Raw genomic sequence first — 21961 nt, forward strand, 5'->3', positions numbered from 1 at the left:
ATACGGGGTACGAATACCGATTGAATTATTTAAATACATACTCCACGCACAGGATGCAATGCACATTAAAATATGGCCTTCTAGACCATTCACTGAGATCATGATGCCAAGAACATCGGAGAAAACGATGGACAGAACGATGTCACCCATGTCGTCCTTCAGGTCTGTGCAGAAAACCGGCCACGCCACGAAAAGGTGCGATTTGTCTTTCAAATGAGGGGACTGTGGGAATTTTTTTTATTTGGACGCGTGCAGAACCTAGAACCTCAAAGATAGAGCAAACTGTACTGCAGCAATAAGTGTCGAAAAAATTAACTGCATGTCCTTAATGGTTACAAAGATAAAATGCTCGAAAATTGCGCGGAAGCGCAGCGCTCGGAATGGTCAGTCTTGAGGATTATTTTTTCAAAGCTATCTCCTCCGCGCTATTTCGCCCTAGGCTTCAATATATATTTGAACCAAAAAGAATCTGAGAGGTCGACCGGGTCGCCCTGCATCACTCTACTTGAAATCACCCATATGTTTTGCCTTGGAAAGGAAATGCCGCTGTCCCATATTTCTTTCAAAGTGGGCTTCCTTATTAATAGTGGCGCAAGACATTTTATATTTCTTGCTTTTTGCTTTTTACACTGCAGCACACATTCTTCGTCATGGGAAATACGTTGACCAAACGAAGAGACCAAACAGAAAATGACAAGGAGGTGGTGTAGGTTGAAAAAAAAAAGCTAAAAAGAGGTTTGGTTGATACTGAAAACGTCAGCTCTATTCTAAAAGAGAGGCAAATAGGACAAGATCCACCATAGCTAGATGCAGAGGGACAAGTTCCTAGAGTGTTCCTGAGACTATACTTTTTTTGTCCCAATATGTTGTCCCTATGATCATCTCTGGAGTCTCATTCTAACACTTTTCTAACCAATTCACGATCCCATTACCATGTTCCAGGGATGTCATTTATGTGCCTCAGTGACATCACAGAATGAATGAGGGTGTTGACCACTTCAAAAGATGTGATGATGACCCCTCGTTAAGAGCCACCAAGTGCCGGTGTGACGTACTTAAACTAAGGAGAAATGGGATATATGTACCATGCCGGCGGAAGAAGTGACGTATAGTTTAGGCTGGTGAAATACGTTCATTCCTTGACTTTATGTCAACGGGAATATGACGGCAAGCACAAAAAGCGACCTGTAAACAAAGTCACTTGACCTCAAAAGGATGATGCCTATGACGTGTGGCCACGACAAGATGGGGGTTTTGCGAAAAGCACCCGCCTGAGGATAGTTACGCACAGCGACGGCGGGTTTGTGTCACCGCTGTGAGTGTATCAGCACGGAAGCCGACATCCTTATATGGATTGGGGGAGTTGCCTGTAGGAACTGCCATACTGCGCTAAATCTGGCGTGGGCGTTCCTCGTGGCGCGTTGCTTAAACTAAGAAAAAAGCTGTGGATAACTGATGCCTGTTTATTTAATAAATGAAAAATTAAGATTTCCTGCATCATTAATGGGCTGGTTATTTTGTTTGTGCCTCGTCTTATTGCGGTCTCGTTGGTGTGTGCGGTCACCAGAAGCCGGCTGCTTCCAGTTGTTCCGCCAGACAGTGTGAAGATGTCGATGAGCTGCGTGAAATGTAAAATCTAGCACAGTAAATACTGTGGTGTGTCACTTCACTCGTAAGTATTGCCGCATTCTGTTATGGAGAGAAGTAGTCGCTTTCAATGGCCAGCTGGTTTCAATGGCAGTTTGAAGGAAACTATCGTTTATTGTGCTATATAGCGAAACATTATATGCTTACCTTGATTTTAAACTGATCAGTTATTTCTTCGATTCAGGAAGAAGACAGCTTTAGTGACGGAACAGTGAGTACAATGTGTAAGCTTCCTTGCATCCTTGCTTATATGTATGCAGTGATGTGGAGTCCCACTTTAATTGTCCAAGCAGTCCAGCAGTGCTGTTGTGGTGCCACAGGACTATTGTATTTTTCTGTGAAAAAAACTGGGGTGCTCAAAGCAGCGCTCAGATGTACAAGCATCCAAAAGCACCGTGCGTACGTAGCAGCACGCACAGCAATGTTCGCTTATTGTGTACGCCAGCCGTCATTCCTCGCGCGCGCACGCCAGTCGCCGGCCCGGCTAGCCCAGCGTCTCCTGCTATGCCACGTGCCCTCTCAGCGTTTTCCGCATACTGCGCATCTCCGCTGCAGTTTGCAGGAAGACGCTTGTGTGCAAACACGACCCGTGCCCAACGGATAGCTTCGTACTGAAGTTCGCACAGGGGAAGTGCCCAATCGCATGTGAAACGCGCCAAGCCCGTCCTCCACTCTTTTGTTGCCTGTCTCTATGCTCCGTCGACGCTGTTTCCAAAATGGCGCGCTGCGCCTTTTCTTTTGCCTCTTTATATAGCGATCTCTGAGGTTATTCATGTTGAATTCCAATGGCAGATTCGGAGCGCCTCCGGAGCAAGTTTTGCTGCTCCGCCGAGGGCAATTCTGTTCGATTGGCAGATTGGGAACAGTTCTGGAGTCTTCCAACACTGGAGTTTTCAACCTAACGCGCCCATTGGGCGCGTTAGGTTCGTGCTCCGGGAACATTCCCTCTTTCAGGGGATCACTTAACACCTCCAAAGTGACTTCCGGTGCACGTTTCCGGGTGCTCCCTGCGCAGCCCTTCTTCGGAGCCGGGCAGCCGGAGAACGCTGGGGAAGAGCGAGACCAGTTCCGCAGCGTGACGCATGTTCCGGTGTACCGCCTTTCGAAATGGCGCAACCGTTGGAACACGTTGCAACCGTCCATGCTCTTTGTGTTTCCGGAATCATCGGATGTCGGCGGTAAATAGTTATACGATTATAGAGGACTCTATGGTCTACTGCTATGTTTACTTAAAAGCAGACGACAAAAGAAAGCTCGATAGGCGGCGCGCGCTCAGCGGCTCTGGCGCTCGTCTTCCGGATAGGCTCACAAACACCATTAAGTAGAGACACCAAGAGTACGTTCCCCTGAAAACCCGGGTTATGGCGCTCAGGTGCCTGCTTAACGCGCCCATTCGCAACCGCCGGAAGCGGAACATCGTGCGCTGACGATGGTTGACGAAGGAGGACGAAGTGGTTGTTGTAAATCTCGTGAATGCACGTGAAAGCGCATTTCTGTTCGCACATCGTGTTCTTTGCGATTTGAGCGTGGTGCACCGTATGCCTGGTTTGTTCAACTCATGTGACACCAGTAAATCGTGGCTCGCGTTTGCTGTGAAGCGTCTCCCTAGTTATGCGTGTACGTCCTGGCTCGTAGCGTGATGAAGGTGCTCTTGTTGTAATGTATCGTTGCGGAAGGTGTCCTTGTGCTTTCAACACTCTGATGGGCTAGTTGACCACCGTAGAGGTGTACATGAAGCGAGCAGAATACCGTGCTGTCATGCATTATGTGTGTACACGGCGGCGAACTATGCAGAACTCGGATGTCACATTTTGGGACGGTACAAGAACACACCACGGCGGTCGCCTCGAATCGATTTGCTCTCCGAAACCACGAAAGTATGTCACGTTCATTCGTGCTCGCGTCAGTTCACTACGAATATAGAGATAGTGTCACATATGAAGCAGCACATACGAGAAGGTCATGATCAGATGTCCTTATATGAACGCTGCCAGATGAAGTTCCGTGCCGTCCCCGCGTTTTGTGTGCACCTTCTTGTTCTTCCTTTGAAAAAATAAAACAGTGAGTCTAATTTCCTTTCTCTTTGAAGTGTTTTGATGCCACAGCTGACTGATGGGTGCACATGGTTCATTCGTATGTTCTTCCTTTGAAAAAATAAACGGTGAGTATAATTGCATGTCAATTGCCCGGCTCCCTCTAACAGTTTACTTTCTCTTTGCAGTATTTTGATGCCAGAGCTGACTAATGGGTGCACATGGTTCCTTCGTATGTTCTTCCTTTGAAAAAATAAACGGTGAGTATAACTGCATGCCAATTACCCAGCTCCCTGTAACAATTTCCTTTCTCTTTGCAGTATTTTGATGCCTGAGATGACTGATGGGTGCACATGGTTCCTTCGTATGTTCTTCATTTGAAAAAATAAACGATGAATATAACTGCATGTCAATTGCCCTGCTCCCTGTAACAGTTTCCTTTCTTTTTGCAGTATTTTGGTGCCAGAGCTGACTGATAGGTGCACGTGGTTCCTTTGTATGTTCTTCTTTTGAAAAAATAAACGGTGAGTATAACTGCAAGTCAATTGCCCTGCTCCCTGTAACAGTTTCCTTTCTCTTTGCAGTATTTTGATGCCTGAGATGACTGATGGGTGCACATGGTTCCTTCGTATGTTCTTCCTTTGAAAAAATAAACGGTGAGTATAACTGCAAATCAATTGCCCTGCTCCCTGTAACAGTTTCCTTTCTTTTTGCAGTATTTTGGTGCCTGAGATGACTGATGGGTGCACATGGTTCCTTCGTATGTTCTTCCTTTGAAAAAATAAACGGTGAGTATAACTGCAAATCAATTGCCCTGCTCCCTGTAACAGTTTCCTTTCTTTTTGCAGTATTTTGATGCCTGAGATGACTGATGGGTGCACATGGTTCCTTCGTATGTTCTTCCTTTGAAAAAATAAACGGTGAGTATAACTGCAAATCAATTGCCCTGCTCCCTGTAACAGTTTCCTTTCTTTTTGCAGTATTTTGGTGCCTGAGATGACTGATGGGTGCACATGGTTCCTTCGTATGTTCTTCCTTTGAAAAAATAAACGGTGAGTATAACTGCAAATCAATTGCCCTGCTCCCTGTAACAGTTTCCTTTCTCTTTGCAGTATTTTGATGCCTGAGATGACTGATGGGTGCACATGGTTCCTTCGTATGTTCTTCCTTTGAAAAAATAAACGGTGAGTATAACTGCAAATCAATTGCCCTGCTCCCTGTAACAGTTTCCTTTCTTTTTGCAGTATTTTGGTGCCTGAGATGACTGATGGGTGCACATGGTTCCTTCGTATGTTCTTCCTTTGAAAAAATAAACGGTGAGTATAACTGCAAATCAATTGCCCTGCTCCCTGTAACAGTTTCCTTTCTTTTTGCAGTATTTTGGTGCCTGAGATGACTGATGGGTGCACATGGTTCCTTCGTATGTTCTTCCTTTGAAAAAATAAACGGTGAGTATAACTGCAAATCAATTGCCCTGCTCCCTGTAACAGTTTCCTTTCTTTTTGCAGTATTTTGATGCCTGAGATGACTGATGGGTGCACATGGTTCCTTCGTATGTTCTTCCTTTGAAAAAATAAACGGTGAGTATAACTGCAAATCAATTGCCCTGCTCCCTGTAACAGTTTCCTTTCTCTTTGCAGTATTTTGATGCCTGAGATGACTGATGGGTGCACATGGTTCCTTCGTATGTTCTTCCTTTGAAAAAATAAACGGTGAGTATAACTGCAAATCAATTGCCCTGCTCCCTGTAACAGTTTCCTTTCTTTTTGCAGTATTTTGGTGCCTGAGATGACTGATGGGTGCACATGGTTCCTTCGTATGTTCTTCCTTTGAAAAAATAAACGGTGAGTATAACTGCAAATCAATTGCCCTGCTCCCTGTAACAGTTTCCTTTCTCTTTGCAGTATTTTGATGCCTGAGATGACTGATGGGTGCACATGGTTCCTTCGTATGTTCTTCCTTTGAAAAAATAAACGGTGAGTATAACTGCAAATCAATTGCCCTGCTCCCTGTAACAGTTTCCTTTCTTTTTGCAGTATTTTGGTGCCAGAGCTGACTGATGGGTGCACGTGGTTCCTTTGTATGTTCTTCCTTTGAAAAAATAAACGGTGAGTATAACTGCAAGTCAATTGCCCTGCTCCCTGTAACAGTTTCCTTTCTCTTTGCAGTATTTTGATGCCTGAGATGACTGATGGGTGCACGTGGTTCCTTTGTATGTTCTTCCTTTGAAAAAATAAACGGTGAGTATAACTGCAAGTCAATTGCCAGGCTCCCTGTAACAGTTTCCTTTCTTTTTGCAGTATTTTGATGCCTGAGATGACTGATGGGTGCACATGGTTCCTTCGTATGTTCTTCCTTTGAAAAAATATACGATGAATATAACTGCATGTCAATTGCCCTGCTCCCTGTAACAGTTTCCTTTCTCTTTGCAGTATTTTGGTGCCAGAGCTGACTGATGGGTGCACGTGGTTCCTTTGTATGTTCTTCTTTTGAAAAAATAAACGGTGAGTATAACTGCAAGTCAATTGCCCTGCTCCCTGTAACAGTTTCCTTTCTCTTTGCAGTATTTTGATGCCTGAGATGACTGATGGGTGCACATGGTTCCTTCGTATGTTCTTCCTTTGAAAAAATAAACGATGAATATAACTGCATGTCAATTGCCCTGCTCCCTGTAACAGTTTCCTTTCTCTTTGCAGTATTTTGGTGCCAGAGCTGACTGATGGGTGCACGTGGTTCCTTTGTATGTTCTTCTTTTGAAAAAATAAACGGTGAGTATAACTGCAAGTCAATTGCCCTGCTCCCTGTAACAGTTTCCTTTCTTTTTGCAGTATTTTGGTGCCAGAGCTGACTGATGGGTGCACGTGGTTCCTTTGTATGTTCTTCCTTTGAAAAAATAAACGGTGAGTATAACTGCAAATCAATTGCCCTGCTCCCTGTAACAGTTTCCTTTCTTTTTGCAGTATTTTGGTGCCAGAGCTGACTGATGGGTGCACGTGGTTCCTTCGTATGTTCTTCCTTTGAAAATATAAACGGTGAGTATAACTGCAAATCAATTGCCCTGCTCCCTGTAACAGTTTCCTTTCTTTTTGCAGTATTTTGGTGCCTGAGATGACTGATGGGTGCACATGGTTCCTTCGTATGTTCTTCCTTTGAAAAAATAAACGATGAATATAACTGCATGTCAATTGCCCTGCTCCCTGTAACAGTTTCCTTTCTCTTTGCAGTATTTTGGTGCCAGAGCTGACTGATGGGTGCACGTGGTTCCTTTGTATGTTCTTCCTTTGAAAAAATAAACGGTGAGTATAACTGCAAGTCAATTGCCCGGCTCCCTGTAACAGTTTCCTTTCTTTTTGCAGTATTTTGGTGCCAGAGCTGACTGATGGGTGCACGTGGTTCCTTTGTATGTTCTTCCTTTGAAAAAATAAACGGTGAGTATAACTGCAAATCAATTGCCCTGCTCCCTGTAACAGTTTCCTTTCTTTTTGCAGTATTTTGGTGCCAGAGCTGACTGATGGGTGCACGTGGTTCCTTTGTATGTTCTTCCTTTGAAAAAATAAACGGTGAGTATAACTGCAAGTCAATTGCCAGGCTCCCTGTAACAGTTTCCTTTCTTTTTGCAGTATTTTGGTGCCAGAGCTGACTGATGGGTGCACGTGGTTCCTTTGTATGTTCTTCCTTTGAAAAAATAAACGGTGAGTATAACTGCAAGTCAATTGCCCGGCTCCCTGTAACAGTTCCCTTTCTCTTTGCAGGGTTTTGATGCCAGAGGTGACTGGCGCATTTTCATCACTATGTACATAGAAAATAAATCCCAATGTGACAAACATCACAATGTGTTGCGCATGGTCATTGCTTAAACTGCTTTCATTGCTACGATTATATGTAGAAAAAAAAAAGAGGAGCTCCAGGGACGGGCACAGCACGATAAGGGTACCCGGCATATGCCAGTTAAAATTACTGGCCAATGCAGTTTTGTTAACGACCACAGCACAGTAATGCTACACGGCCTATCCCTGTTAAAATTACTGGCCAATGCAGTATTTTTTCACGGGCACAACTTTTACGGGGCCACCGTAAAAAAAAAAAAAAAACGGCCAATGTTTGGCAGCCAACTTTCCTTGCATTTGCCCGTTTTTTTTTTACGGTGAAATTTTTTACGGTGAAAGTGGTGCCCGGATATATCGCGCATGTCTTGTAGGCATTTGAGGCGCCTTTTCCTTCCTCGAGAACTTGTTGACATCCGTCAGTTATCCTGAGGATGTCATTGTGGGACAGAATTGACATCGTAGGAATACCCCCACAGGATCCTCAATTTGTTAGAAAAGTGTTAGAATGAGATTCCAGAGATGATCCAGGGACAACATCTGGGGACAAAAATGGGATAGTCTCAGGAGCACTATAGGATCGTGTTCTTTCTGCACGTAGCTACGATCCTTATGACCCTTCTTTTCTTTCTTACGATGGCAATTCTACACGTTGCTGTGCAAGGAACAAAGCAGCTATTTGGAAACGTGTCGAAAACTGTGTTTAATTGCCTTTCTGGAAACATATCACAAACGACCTGACCTGGTTGCAGGTCAGGTATACAACTTTTACAAACAAATTTACAGACTGTTATGAAACGCGCTGAGACAATTAGCACCAACGTCAAATGTTTCGTCAATGTCTGCAAAAGCCAACAACAGTTGCCGCTGAAAATCGGTGCACATGCTGTGATGGTTTCCATTTTTTTTTTCAATCACACTGATCTATTGAATTCAATTTCACTTAAGGCTCCGTCGTTCTCGCTGATTATGATTAACCTTTTACTTTCTTGAGCTGCACCTGTGGAGATATGTGCAATCTCGATTCTATTGTGTGCGTTGTTTCAGAAGCGGCCATGAGGCACTTCTCCGAATCAGAAACCACTTCGTCATTCTCAAATGTCACAGTGCTGGCTAGAATTTGCGTGACGCCCTGTACTTAAAAGGACGCAGATGACTCATTCCTGCTCAAGCGCTACAAACGCTTTGCCACAACGTCGATATGAAGATCCTTGCCTGTCTCGTTATAACTCTCTACATTAGTGGTAAGTTGTTCTTTTGTCGTCACAGCATTGGTTCGCAGCCAGAGATTTCCCTACAATACCTCGGTGGGGGTGGGGGGGTGTACACCTTCCCTGCATTTTTGCACCTCCCCCCTGAAATTTCTCAGGTGACCCCACCAAACTCGGCCACCAAAACGTTCTGGTAGTGAGTCCGGCGCAGCGAATTACATCCTGTGCTGTCAAACTTGCGCTATATGACCACAGTCATGCAGGTTATCGTACCATGCATGTGTGCAAAATCGTTTGAATGTGACTGTGAAAGAACTAGAGAGAAACTGATGTTCTGAGGCTGGAACAACATAGAAGGGACAGATACAAACAAAGCCTGAAATTGCCTAAGAAATCAACGATGAAAGATGAAAGTCACTGAGAGGAGAGGCGTGTTAGCTTACCTCAATTGGTAGAGCCCTGGACCGGTAATCCAGAAGATGTGGGTTCGATCCCTACAGCTGGCTAACCTTTTCAGTGACTTTCATGTTTCATCGTTGATTTCTTAGGCAATTTGAGGCTTTGTTTGTATCTGTCCCTTCTATGTTGTTCCAGCCCCAGAACATCAGTTTCTCTCTTGTTCGACAGGTGCCGCTTGCGTCGATTTCCGTCGTATGAATGTGTGTATGAGTGAGCAAAAAAATGTAAGAGTGAAAGGAGGGTGAGTGAGAGAAAGTGGCTGGTTTGTCGTCCCTTAAGATGACGCACCCCGAAAGTCGCTGGAGAGGCGTGTTAGCTTAGCTCAATTGGTAGAGCTCTGGAACGGTAATCCAGAAGCTGTGGGTTCGATCCCTACAGCTGGCTAACCTTTCCAGTGACTTTCATCTTTCATCGAATGTGACTGTGCAATGCATATATTGCGCGCATAGACAAGCAAAAATGCGTGCGGGCACGCAAACTCAATGTGGATCATCAAGAGCCATTTGCGCCCAACTCAATCAAGCGAGGTATTCTAAGGTTTTCACCGTTGATTGCTAGGTGTTCATTGACAAGATGCTAGTCTCTTTTCTTTGTCGGTCGTGTGATTATGCATCTTAATGTTGAAATGCCGTTCACAATGAATCTCTATTCTAATGTACTGAGTTCTAAGGTAATAACATGTACAAATAAACCGGGAAAGCTGTGCAGATATGTCGCCATTGTGCCACAATTCTTTCCGTGTCTAAGAAAAATTCCGTTAGTGGTACCTTCAACAAGCATGACACCCCCCCCCTCTTGAAAGCTTGCCCCCCCCCAGTAGTGAATTTCTGAGGAAATCACTGTTCGCAGCAAGGTTAACCTAACGTAAATGATGTAATCTAGAGGTCACGTGAAAGTGAAAAGCGAATGTTAAAAAGTACTTTTATGGTTTTATGGAGATGCGGCACCAAATGGTTCGATGACCGTCAATCAAGTTCGCGATCACAACGCTATTTAAGGCGGTAACCACTGCGACATCGGCACGCAAAGTTATCTTCGTATGAAAAAACAAAAAGCTTCATTGCTTATTATGAGCCTGGTTGCTTCCCACAACTTCATGTCCACCTCCTTCCGATTCACGAACTTTGAAAAATTCTCCAAACAACTGCGGAGTAGAACCCTTGTGTTTAGCGCACTACTAAGTTTGTCAAGCGTGAAGTGCACACAAAAACGAACAAGGCTCGGTGAAGTCTTGTAAGGTATGGAGCTTTACCTCCACGGCAATATAAATGGGCATGCAGATAAGCGTGTGAACAGTATTCGAAATGTAGCTGTAACTAGAGATGTGGGTTTCATGTCTTGATTTCCATTTTACCGATGACCACAAATCAAGCCAGGATTAAAATTCTTGTCGACGAAACATGTCCTTTTATTTTTCATGCCAAATCAAGTATCATTTCAAATTCGGATTTGCCAAGCCCGCTAGTGAACCAGAATCGCCCCCTCTCCGAAAGAATTGAACTGGCTTTTAGGGATGGCTTCGAGGTGCAAAACTAAAGAAATCGGGCACTCTTGTAAATACGTTTGTTGGCGCTAGGCGGCAGTAGAGCAAAGGACGATCAAAAATTCCGTAACTGAACAACACAGAGAACGTTCTCGATTCTGATTTGACGGAAGAACGGGACATAATCTTTTTCGTGGCAACTATCATATCTCCAAAAATCTCCCATTTTCATCGAATAAGGAAAGAGTACCACAAATAGAGAATCGCCAAATAATACCAGTATCGAAATCGAACTTCCAATAACGTGTGTATGTGTACGTTTACAAACACTTGTGAGCATCGAGTACGGTGCGAACGCAGTGTCATGGCGTGTCACATTCGAAAGTTATAGATCGACTCCGTCTCCGCCGTTGAACTTGAAAACAGTCACGACGAGTGGATTGGTTCCTTGATAGAAAAATCTAATGGGTAATAACATTAGGAACATATCTTTTCGTGCCTCGCCTCCATTATATGTTTTAGAAATGCTTACACACAGCCGCCGCCATGCCCAGTTGCGATTTGGAACCTGCGTTTTTTTTTCTGAACATTTTTGAGGTTCTAGGTTTTGCATATGCCCAGATAAAACATCGTAAAGTCGCCTCATTTGCCAAAAAATCGCACTTATTCGGCGTGTAACTGCTTTTCTGCATGTACCGGAAGGTTAACATGTGTGACATCGTTCTGTTCGTCTTTAAACGCCCTTTCCATTCACGTAAAAGAGATTGTAGATATACGTCGGACATACTTTCTGAGACACGTTTAGTGAGGGGCGGATGTTCTATATTCGCCCACCCGTAGCGTGGTTCATCTTCCTAACACCTGTGTTTGCCTGGAGAAATTTAAAGAAAAACCAGAGCCTGTCTATCTTCCTTCGTCGGTGTAATTGTGGTACGAGTAGTCTGTTTATTAATGTAGTCGCGCTCGTTGACCAGGAATAATCACGAACAGTGAATCTTGCGACCCTGTTTTGAATAATTTCATCATGATTGATGAGGTAGTTTTGATATGGGCTCCAGATCAACGATGACTCGATGAGTATTCCGGAGAGGGGCGAACTAGCGCCTTATAAGCTATGAGTTTCACCCCAGGTTATGCTGAATAAAGATGTCGTTTGAGAAAGCCCAGCTTAGAGTTTGGCTTTGGCGTAATATAATTAATATGGTTGTCATCTCTCATCGTTATCACTGATCATTGTCACCACTCATATTAGACACCCTAGCTATGGGGCAGCGTTCCACTCCCAGAGTGGAAAACCTCCCCACTTCATCATCGGAATATATATGTTGTTGTTATATAGTCGTTCAAAGAGAGATCGTCTGAGAAGGCAACCCCCAAGTATTTAAAGGAGGAAGCTTTGTCTGTAGGATTACCACCTATACTGTAGCTGTTGGCAACTGCATTTTTTGTTGTAGTAAATGAAACGTGTTTGGTTTTTGAGACATTAATTTCCATTTTTCAATCCATACACCGTCTATTGATGTTATCAAGGTCTGTCTGAAGCAATAAGCCATCCCCAGTACAATTTGCGTTTTTAAATGGGGCACAATCATCGGCGTATAGTCTAATCTTCGAAGAAACACAAGTAGGCAAATCATTCATATAGGTTAGAAAAAAATTATTATAGAAAGGAAAAATGCCTGTTTGCTTCAATTTGGATATATGATAATTTACACAAAAAGGCGTACACCCCTCTCTCTCCTCCAGTCAGAAGCAATGATCATATCATTTGTGGTAATGCTTTGCCTAGGACGTGGTAGGCGGTGAAATTCAGTCTTTAGAATGTATGTGTCACTATCCATCAGGGAAAGATGATCATAGATTAAACTTAATGTCTCCAGGAGCAGTCTACATGTATTTTTCTGGAATTGTCTTGCTCGAAGATGTGGAATGCTCTGCCTCTGTTTTTGCACAGTCTACTTTCGTTTTATGCTGACACACGTTATGAGCACTGGATTCTATTATACAGTCAATGTTACTAGTATATAGGTTGCATTACTGTGCACCGTCGTAAAGTAATTTGAATTTTTAATTACAAGTCATGAAGTACGAAGGCCTCTAAGCTATAATAAAGCTTATAAGTTACTGTTACGTTGCTTGCATTACTGTTCATTGTCGTAATGTATTTGATTATTTTGTCGTCGCAAGGTGCAATATTGAACGGATCCTCAAAAAATCAAAAAAAAAAAATACACGGACTTCCCGCACAGTGACACTGTTCAGAAAATATTTGTTATAACAAAATATTTCTTTCTCTTTCACTCTCTCAGCTTTGCTACTCTCACAGCTTATTGTTTGTAAGATATCTGTGACGAAAAGAAATTAAACACCCCGTATTCTGACAATAGAGAACTACCGTGCTCGCACTGAAGGCTTTACCACTCATAACCCACTCCTCCCTTTACGTGATGCGCATTTTACGTTTCTGTGTTCTATTTCAATGGGAATGAAGTCCTGGATGTCTGTACACTCTAAAAACAGAAGTTCACCGCATAGCACGCATTACCGCAAAAAGGCGTACGCCCTCCTCTCTCCTCGAATCAGAAGCGATAACCCTATCAGTCGTGGCAATGGTTGGCGCACAGCGTGCTATGCGGTGAAGTTCTGTTCTTAGAGTGTAGTGCGGATAAGCAACAATAACTACACTCTTAAAAATGAACTTCACCGCATAGCACTTTCCTAGCCAACCATCATCTCGAATGATATGGTTATGTGCCCTGATTTGCTGAAAACGGGAGGCGTACGCCATTTTTGTGACAATGATGAACCGTATAAGTGTTGCAGAAAAGGCGTACGCCTACCGTTTTGAACAAATCAGGGCGCATAGCGATATCATTCAAGATGATGGTTGGCTAGGAGCGTGCTATGCGGGGAAGTTCATTTTTAAGAATGTACTTGTGCTTAATATTTGCGAGTTCCCCACCATCTCGATACACGTCTGTTACCGGGATGGATGCAATGCGCCTCACTAGTGCATAGGCCCGTTTACATGGGAGGGCTGCATTTGACAAGAGGATCTGCGTTCATCCAAACACTATGAAGTCGCCTGGCTCTACGAGAACCTGTGGCGTTTGATGCTGAATTTGTAACGGGTGCAACACTCTCGAGAGAACCTCTCCCAGACAGAGATATGTTTTATCCTTCGTGGGAAGGCAGGATATATGTTTATTCAAAGAAAAAAGAAATAATGAGGGAAAAGTTCAGTCTTGGAAAATAACTCCCGCATATGCTGTTACACGGCAGTTGTGTGGCCTCTTCAGGATGTTGTACTTCCGTGCTGCTGAGCTAACACCCTTCGCCGTGGTTGCAATGCCTGACAGAATTTGAGCCAGCGGATGCTGGTCACAGCTTGATGAATTAGCCTGATCACACAACCCGCCCCCCCATATCTTTTCACGGGTGCAGTGTCTCTGATCTTACATTTTTATTGCCGCGTTTACCAACAGAGAGCTGTGCCGCTAAGTTGCCGAAGAAGATACAGTTTGGGACATACGTGTTGTATGACACCAGCCTCAGGGAGAGGAGCACAACTGGCATAGGAGTGTATACCAAACTACTCATCAATTCGGTAAGGCTATACATCCACAACTACGTGGCTCTGAAAGCTGTGCATGTAGAAAGCTAGCGCTGAGAATGCTGCACCACAATGCCGCAGCATCATGCTTTCGCAATACAATGGATGATATGCCGACTGCGGATTTGCATGTTTCTCTCCTGGGCATGCAGAGCTTCGAACCAAAATATTTGCAAAATATTTGCATGTTTTGAGGACATATGAATGCATTAGTGAAGGTTTTAGAATGCATGAAAATGCATGTTTTGGACGTTAGTGAATGTTTGTAAGGATACTGCATGTTTGTGCATAAATGTTTTCTTCAACGGTGTGCGTCGGGCTGGCACGACCTTCTCGGACGCCGCGCACGTGAAGACGCGCGGAAGGCTGCGTACAGACGCATGCGAAACCAGCATTGATGTCGACTAAGACTTGTAGGTATCTTGCAAATTACTGAAAATACAGTCTTTAAGATAGTTTTTCCGCTATTTTGGTGCTCTACTCAATCCGTTTTGCGACAAGCTTCGAAGTATTTAAAATAATTTTTTCATTGTTTGCTACTCAGTGTTCAACATACTTTTCTTCCTCGTCAAGCTGTATCAAGCACACTTCGCGTCGTGTCCAGATTTTCAGCTCAATGGAACTTAACCCCCCTTTTCCCTTAACTTTTTGGGGAATTGCGCACCTGGTCATCTGGTACAATAGGCTGGTCCCACGCTTGGCCTTGCTTGTCAATAGCCCGACCCCTTCGTCAGAAAACGATTCCTATTCATATTGCCAGGTGAATCCCCAGGGGATTAGGTACGAGAGAGTCCCAGCATTTATCTCCTTGGTCGCCAAAGCAATGTTGTTGAGAGGAGCTTTTCAGCATACAAATTTATGCTTACAGAGAGATGTCAAAGTTTCGGCTTCGAAAATTTGGAAGAGTATAGAATGGAATGGAATGGAATAGACATAAAAACAGAAAAATGGAAACATAGGTCGCGCTGGTGCGACCAGATGTGGAGCAGTATATCGTAATCTACTCTCACCAGAACTACAAGTAGTTGATCGTGGTGTAACATTGGTTCTTCTAGTCATTGCTGATGTTGTATACGTAGAGTGTACTCTGAAGTTCTATGCTATACGCATGAAAAAAAAAAAACATGCACATATTGCATATTTCTGCCCTTTTTGCCGCATTTGCTGCATGTTTAATGCTTGCTTTCCCAGTATAGCTGCACGTTTTATGAATGTTTTATGCGTGTTTCGTCGTGTTTTTGCTGCATGTTTGCTTGCATGTTTTCGCATTTTTTGCTGCATGGTTGCACGCATATTTAGTGGGTTTTTAGTGCATATAATTCCGCGGTCTGATGATATGGCACTTCCTCAATACCAATCCCATTTAGACACTGTGCAAAATGGGATTATTTTAAATTTCTCTAGTTAGTAATTATTCGATATGATTTTCCTAATGAATCAATGAATGACTCATCCTGTGTCACAATGTTGCTTAAAATGTTACGCCTATCACTTAGATATGCAAACTGCACACCTTCCAAATGAGGTAAAAAGATCTTTGTTCAATGATGTTGTGCCATCATACCTGTTCCTTCATTTAAATGCCAGATCGATGAGAGCCAAACATGATAGTTTATCCTTATTGCTTGACGCTCTGTCTGTAGATATAGATGTTCTTATGATCACAGAGACATGGTACAAATTTGATCATGACTTTTTCCTTTTGCCTAACTATAATCATTTTGTTTTAAACCACCAAAGCTCCACTGGCGGTGGGGTTGCTATGCTGGTTCGCTCAAAGTCCTCCAATTTGCTGCGTGAATTTTGTATATCCAATTCAGATCGTGAAATACTATGTGTGAAGTACAAAAACGAAATACTTGCCGTTGTTTATCGCCCTCCGCAAGGTAGTGTCCCAACATTCCTCGAACAGCTTGAGTTACGTTTTTCATATGCATGTGAAAATAAATGTCGTTTGTTCCTATGTGGTGACATTAATATTGACATCTTGGGTAATTCACGCAGTAGGTAAGATTTGATTGCCTTGCTCAATTCCTATGGATTTTGCATTATTATGGATGCATTACTGACTCTACCAGCACCCTACTTGATGTATTTATCACAAATTACGATGAACATAAAATTATTTCCGGTTGTATTGCGAGCTATATCAATGATCATCTACCAATAGTAGCTGGTGTTTACAACCCATGCAAAGAAATTATGCGAAGCACAATTACATTCCAAGATGTTAGTTCGGCTACGTTAGTTCTGCGAACGTTTAAGTGCTGTAGATTGGGAATTTTTGAATGTCTATCAATATGTTAATGTTGCTTATAATGCTTTCTTTTCACTTGTGAAACAAATTTATGAAAACTGTTTTCCTTCTCGAAATATGCGAAAGGCTAAACGTGCAAAGAAACCTTGGGCCACTCATGAATTACTGTCACTTATCCTGAAGAAGTATGCACTATACAATGTTTTCTTAAAAACCTAGAATTTAACTGATTTAGTAGAATATAAGAAATTCCGAAACTTTGTAAATAATGAACTAAGGCAGGCAAAACAAAATTATTACCAGAAATTATTTGACGATCTACAGCGCGAAAACTCTACACTGAGTGAGGTGACTAACTGACTGAGTGAGGTAACTACAGTGAGGTGATATGGAAACGCCTGAAGTCTATACTAGGCAGGACAGGAAACTCCAACGAAATTAATGATCTTCTTGTTGATGGAGAAGTTATTTCTGATGATAAGCTTGCTGACGTCTTTAACAAACACTTTGTAAATATTGGAGTGCACGCTGGAGGAATATGCTCTTCACAAAATATCACTTTTAACGATAATACTATATTTTTTTTGCCCGACAGATGCTTCCAAAGTGCGGTCTATACTTGTGCAACTAAAACCTTTAAAGAGTATAGACGCCTATAACATGCAGGCACGTCCTGTTAAATACGCTAGTGCTTATCTCGCTTACCCTTTATCATTAATATGTAACTTATCACTAAGTACAGGCGTGTTTCCGAAGTTAATGCAGACTGCCAAAGTCGTTGTCCTTTTTAAGGGTGGAGATAAAAATGATTTAAAAAAAATACAGACCCATTTCAGTACTTCCTATTTTCTCTAAGGTCCTAGAAAGAATAATTCACACCCGTCTTTCAAATTTCACTGAAAAATTCAGCCTTCAAAAATTCAGCAATTCGGTTTTCAGAAGGGAAGGTCAACGGAGCTTGCACTTCTGTATCAGAAAGAGCATGTCTTGAAAATCTTTGAAGATCGTTTACTCACTCTGGGTGTTTTTCTGGACTTCAGCAAAGCTTTCGATTGTATTGATCATAAAACATTGTTGTCGGAGCTTTTTTCCTGTGGTGTTAGACGTTTGGCGTTAAACCTTATTGATTCCTACCTAAGTAGTAGAAAACAATTTGTCTCGTTGAAAGTAGGTACATCTTCCGAGCTCCCTAGAAAAGTAGGAGTTCCTCAAGGCAGTATATAAGGTCCTTTATTATTCATTTTTTATATAAACGATATCATAAACATTGATGCCGATGCACGCTTCTTTATTTATGCAGACGACACTACAATATTTGTTTCATCATCCGATGAGACCAGTTTAATATCTTTGGCTAATGCCTTAGTCGAGAAAGTTAGAAATTGGGCGATACAAAATTGTTTACACATAAATGTCTCTAAAACTAAAGTGGTGATATTTAGACCTAAAAATAAACAGGTAACCATGAATCTAAGACTATGGTACGGAGGTATGAAAATTCAATATGTAAATGACGTGAAGACTCTCGGCGTAGTGCTTTCGTACAACATATCGTGAGATGGGCATGTGCAATATATTCGTGGTAGACTTTGCAAAGTATATGGTATGATAAACAAGTGGAGATACCTTCTTCCAGTAGGTGTTAAACTCTTGCTCTATAACAGTCTTTTTTACTCCTTACTTTCCTATCGCATACTGATCTGGGGAACGACCACAGCGTCGAATGAAAATCAGATTAATATGACTCAAAAAGACTCTTGCGTATAGTTGCTGGTCTGTCCTACACTGATCATGCAGAGTTCCTTTTTCATAAGTATCAAATTTTAAAACTAAATTCCTTGTACAAATATCGCGTATTACAGTTCTACAAAACAATGACAAAGACAAACAATCAACACCTAAGCATTATTTCTGTGAATCAGTACAGATCTACGTATCCACTAAGGACTTCCCAAAACTTCCGCCTGCCGTTTAGTAGAACAAATTATGGTAAACAATCAATCGCTTATCAGCTTCCCATCCTGTTAAATATGTTGGCTTCTATTGATATTGATATCTTTGCTTTGTCAGGTTATAATATGAAACAGCTCTTTATTGTATATTTTTTTTCTGGTTGCACGTTGTATTTTTGTTATTAAGACTGCACACATTGTTGATTCTTTGTTGGTTTATATGAAGTATTGAATGTAATGTCGGGAGTCAGGGCCTAGTCAAGCCACATGGCTTTTTTACCCTGATTTCCAACACTTGGAGCGTGAAATAAATTATCTATCTATTCATGCAAGCTTTGAAATAAATGTCAACGCTGCAGGTTCATTCATGCTGTGTGCTAAACAGTACTCTGCATTGCTACGATGACTGCCCCAGTTAATTTCCATATTGTACTTATTTTACAAATGCACCCCAATTAATTAGCATTGAAGTTTTCATATCGTCTCTCTTTATTGTTATAGTAGTTTTAGTATCGTTTTCGAAATAAACTTAACTTAACATAACTGCTTTCCTCTTTCAGATAAATGCCAGACTACCATTCAACGTCACCGAAACGAAGATTCAACTGGTACTCGTCGGAATCAGAGAAGTTCTGGTTCGTATTCACACCTTCTGCATGCCCACTTGTCCCCCTTTATGTAGGTAGGGTAACGATATCGATCCCGCAGTCTCGTCCTATTTGCCTCAGTGAAGGAACAATGTTGTGTGTATGGTGCACGAAATGGTGCATGGTCAACGAAAAAAAAATATTAGGGGTTTGCGAATCCAAATATTTTAAGTCGAATCGAATATCGAATCGAACGGAGGAAAAAATTCCGAATGCCGAATCGAATATCGAATATCCGTGCAAAATTTACAATATGTGACTTTCGCACTAGAAGTTCCCATTTTGTAGCCCATGGCTCTATGTAATTTTTCTGGCATTAACTGTCACAAGAGAGACACGCAATTCTTCTGTTTAAAGCCCCTACTCTTTAATTTACACGAGAATGCTTCATGCTTTTCAGGTGAGCCTACGCTTGCTGGAGTACTGGAGTGGTTACCTTCATTTCAAAATTTTATGAAAGGCAGTAGCATGTTATATGGATGGGGCTGTAATTGTTTCAGACAACCACAGGCCATTTGTGAGACAAATGAATTGGCATCCTGCCTGAGCTTTGCCATGAACACCTTTTAGTTTCTTTGCACTACTAGGAAGTTGCACTACTGAAATTTTAGACGTAAATGATATCTTTAAGACACCCTTCCTGTTCGTGTGCTGTAGTCATTATTCGAGAGTCCTAACTTTTTAAAGGCAACCTCACAGGCATCAAATCTAAGCCCCTCGTCGGTGCTAAAACATGCTAAACTGCATGCGGGAGGGGCGCCACCCCTTCCACAGACGATGCCTACAAAACTAACTTTGGATAACGTTATCTTAAACTAAACACTGTCCGGCCTGTGTTGGTCCTGCAGCAAGGACAATTTCGTAAAGCAGGCTTCATCTCATGCACCGAAGCATCAGGCGAAGCCCACTTTCGCGTTGTGCCGTTCATATTCGTGGAATAGTCGAATATTCGAAAAATCGAATATTGGATATTCGATTCGCGAATCGAATAGTTCGAGCGCTTGATATTCGATTCGAATTCGAGAATTCGAATATTCGCACACCCCGAAAAATTATACTTTCTACACCTGTAATATTTTTACAACATATCACTAATATGTTAGCTAGCTCGAAACACAATATATTACTGCGTCCGTTGTCACACCCACTTGTTCCTTCTCTGGAGTGGAGATGGGTGCGCAGAGACGCTTGTATTACTCTATCTTGTGCTAGTCGCTTGTAGACCAAGGCTTGCTCGTCTACTCAATGTAACCAACATCTCCTATGAGACGAAAATATTCTGTCTATTCCCATTCCCACTCTGAATTTTCTGAAATCTGGTTATCCTACACCCTTAGAAGTAAACATCACAGCGTAACACATTCTGAGCCCGCCAGCATCTCGACTGATCTCATTATTTAACCTGATTTGTTGAGAACAGGAGACGCACGCCTTTTTTATGACAATTGTGAACAGCGGAAGGGTCACAAAAAGGCATACAGCTCACGTTTTCAGATAATGATATCCTGGAGATGGTGGCTCCATCTGATGGGAATAGCAGCGTGCTATGTGGTCAGGTGCGCCAGAAGGTGGCGACACAGGGGCTGCCGCTCCCCTGAGTTTTACCCCATGGCACTGCCCCCCATGAACTTTCGGTCTGAGGGTACAGCCACCCCATTTTGTCATTGGATCGCACGGACGAGTCGTTCCTATAATATATGCATCATTTGCTCTTCTGGGTTAAGTCAGTCTGGGTTACATATGGCTAGCCTTGCCCCGTGAGGGACTTCCGTCATCCCTATATGCGGTAAAGTTCATTTTTAAGACTATGTATCAGGAACACGACACTCATGTTTTCTTTCCTGTTCCGAAGGTTATCAGGCTTAAAGGGGCACTGAAGTGAAAAAACTGTCCGTGCAGAACGAAAGTTCTTGTTACCTTCACAGTAAAGTAGCAAGAATGGGATCTGGCCTTTGCTATTCGAGACTGAACCTTGGAAAAAACCGCTAGTCCGGCCTTTTCTCCCCTCCTCTTTTTCTCAAGAGGTACAGAATGGAACATGAGAAATCATCAATCAGCATGGAACATCGTTTGAGGAAACCAATGGTGCGACCGCTTACCGAATTTGTTTGCCCAACGAACGCTGTCGAAGTAGAGCCAACCTGCTGCAATGTGTGAAGATACAACGGAAACAAGTCACTCGACATTTGTGTGCGAACCAGGTCACTATCGACGCGCCGATTCACAGAGCACACCTATTTGTTCCTCTGCCAGGGCTGGGCAAGGTACTTCAAAAAAGTATCTTCGATGCCGATACTCGATACCCTCAAAAATTGTATTTCCCATACCGATACACGATACAGAACCGAAATTGATTTTCGATACAGATACTCGGTTCTGTATCGTCGATACTTCGATACATAACTGAAATCCCGAATATAATACAGCTGGTGTTATGATTAGCGAAGTTTATATTACTGAAATCACAATATAATAAAGCTGGTGTTATGATTCGCAAAGTTTACATCACTGAAATAACAATATAATAAAGCTGGTAATATGATTAGGGAAGTAAAAACATTTATTCATTATTTCTAGAGCCTTTAGTGTATTTTTATAGCGCAGTTTTTCTGACAGGGCTTGAACGTATCCGACCGCACGGATTTAATAAAGCTGCACTGCCTAAGCAGCTAGTCTTGTTAGAACTTTAGACTGAAGCCATGGGTACGTTGAAAAGATCACATCAATAAGCAGCCTAGCAAGAAACAATTCTTTAAGACAATGTTCTTCGTGCGTACCGGTCTGTGAGCACTTGACTATACATACGAATAAACCTGAAACTTTTTTTCTGCTGCT

General features: G+C 42.5%; 1 protein-coding gene and 4 long non-coding RNA genes across 8 annotated transcripts in view; all 5 read left to right on the plus strand.

The window, feature by feature from the left end:
- Nucleotides 1–3756: 3756 nt before the first annotated feature.
- Nucleotides 3757–4996, plus strand: LOC135370274 (uncharacterized). 2 transcript variants are annotated; one of them, XR_010415277.1, is made up of 9 exons: nt 3757–3808; nt 3869–3940; nt 4133–4204; nt 4265–4336; nt 4397–4468; nt 4529–4600; nt 4661–4732; nt 4793–4864; nt 4925–4996. It is a non-coding gene; the product is annotated as an uncharacterized LOC135370274 (long non-coding RNA). The 2 variants fall into 2 exon arrangements; XR_010415278.1 differs by lacking the exon at nt 4133–4204.
- Nucleotides 4997–5323: 327 nt separating this feature from the next.
- Nucleotides 5324–5880, plus strand: LOC135371244 (uncharacterized). 2 transcript variants are annotated; one of them, XR_010415543.1, is made up of 4 exons: nt 5324–5392; nt 5453–5524; nt 5585–5656; nt 5849–5880. It is a non-coding gene; the product is annotated as an uncharacterized LOC135371244 (long non-coding RNA). The 2 variants fall into 2 exon arrangements; XR_010415544.1 differs by lacking the exon at nt 5849–5880 and adding an exon at nt 5717–5768.
- A 232-nt stretch (nt 5881–6112) lies between these two features.
- LOC135371275 (uncharacterized) lies at nt 6113–6437 on the plus strand. Its single transcript, XR_010415549.1, has 3 exons — nt 6113–6184; nt 6245–6288; nt 6377–6437. It is a non-coding gene; the product is annotated as an uncharacterized LOC135371275 (long non-coding RNA).
- Nucleotides 6438–6508: 71 nt separating this feature from the next.
- Nucleotides 6509–7102, plus strand: LOC135370750 (uncharacterized). Its single transcript, XR_010415444.1, has 5 exons — nt 6509–6580; nt 6641–6712; nt 6773–6816; nt 6905–6976; nt 7037–7102. It is a non-coding gene; the product is annotated as an uncharacterized LOC135370750 (long non-coding RNA).
- A 1524-nt stretch (nt 7103–8626) lies between these two features.
- The window catches only part of LOC135370186 (uncharacterized), a 51570-nt gene continuing 38235 nt past the window's right edge, over nt 8627–21961 (plus strand). Inside the window, exons 1-3 of one of the 2 annotated variants that reach the window (XM_064603890.1) lie at nt 8627–8748; nt 14143–14264; nt 19040–19114. In XM_064603890.1, the coding sequence (XP_064459960.1) occupies nt 8706–8748; nt 14143–14264; nt 19040–19114 (240 nt within the window). In that variant the 5' untranslated portion in view covers nt 8627–8705. The remainder of the gene's footprint in view (nt 8749–14142; nt 14265–19039; nt 19115–21961) is intronic. The other variant, XM_064603889.1, reaches the window with a different exon arrangement.

This window comes from Ornithodoros turicata, chromosome 10 (genome assembly GCF_037126465.1).
Source record: "Ornithodoros turicata isolate Travis chromosome 10, ASM3712646v1, whole genome shotgun sequence".
Classification (NCBI taxonomy): Eukaryota; Metazoa; Arthropoda; class Arachnida; order Ixodida; family Argasidae; genus Ornithodoros; species Ornithodoros turicata.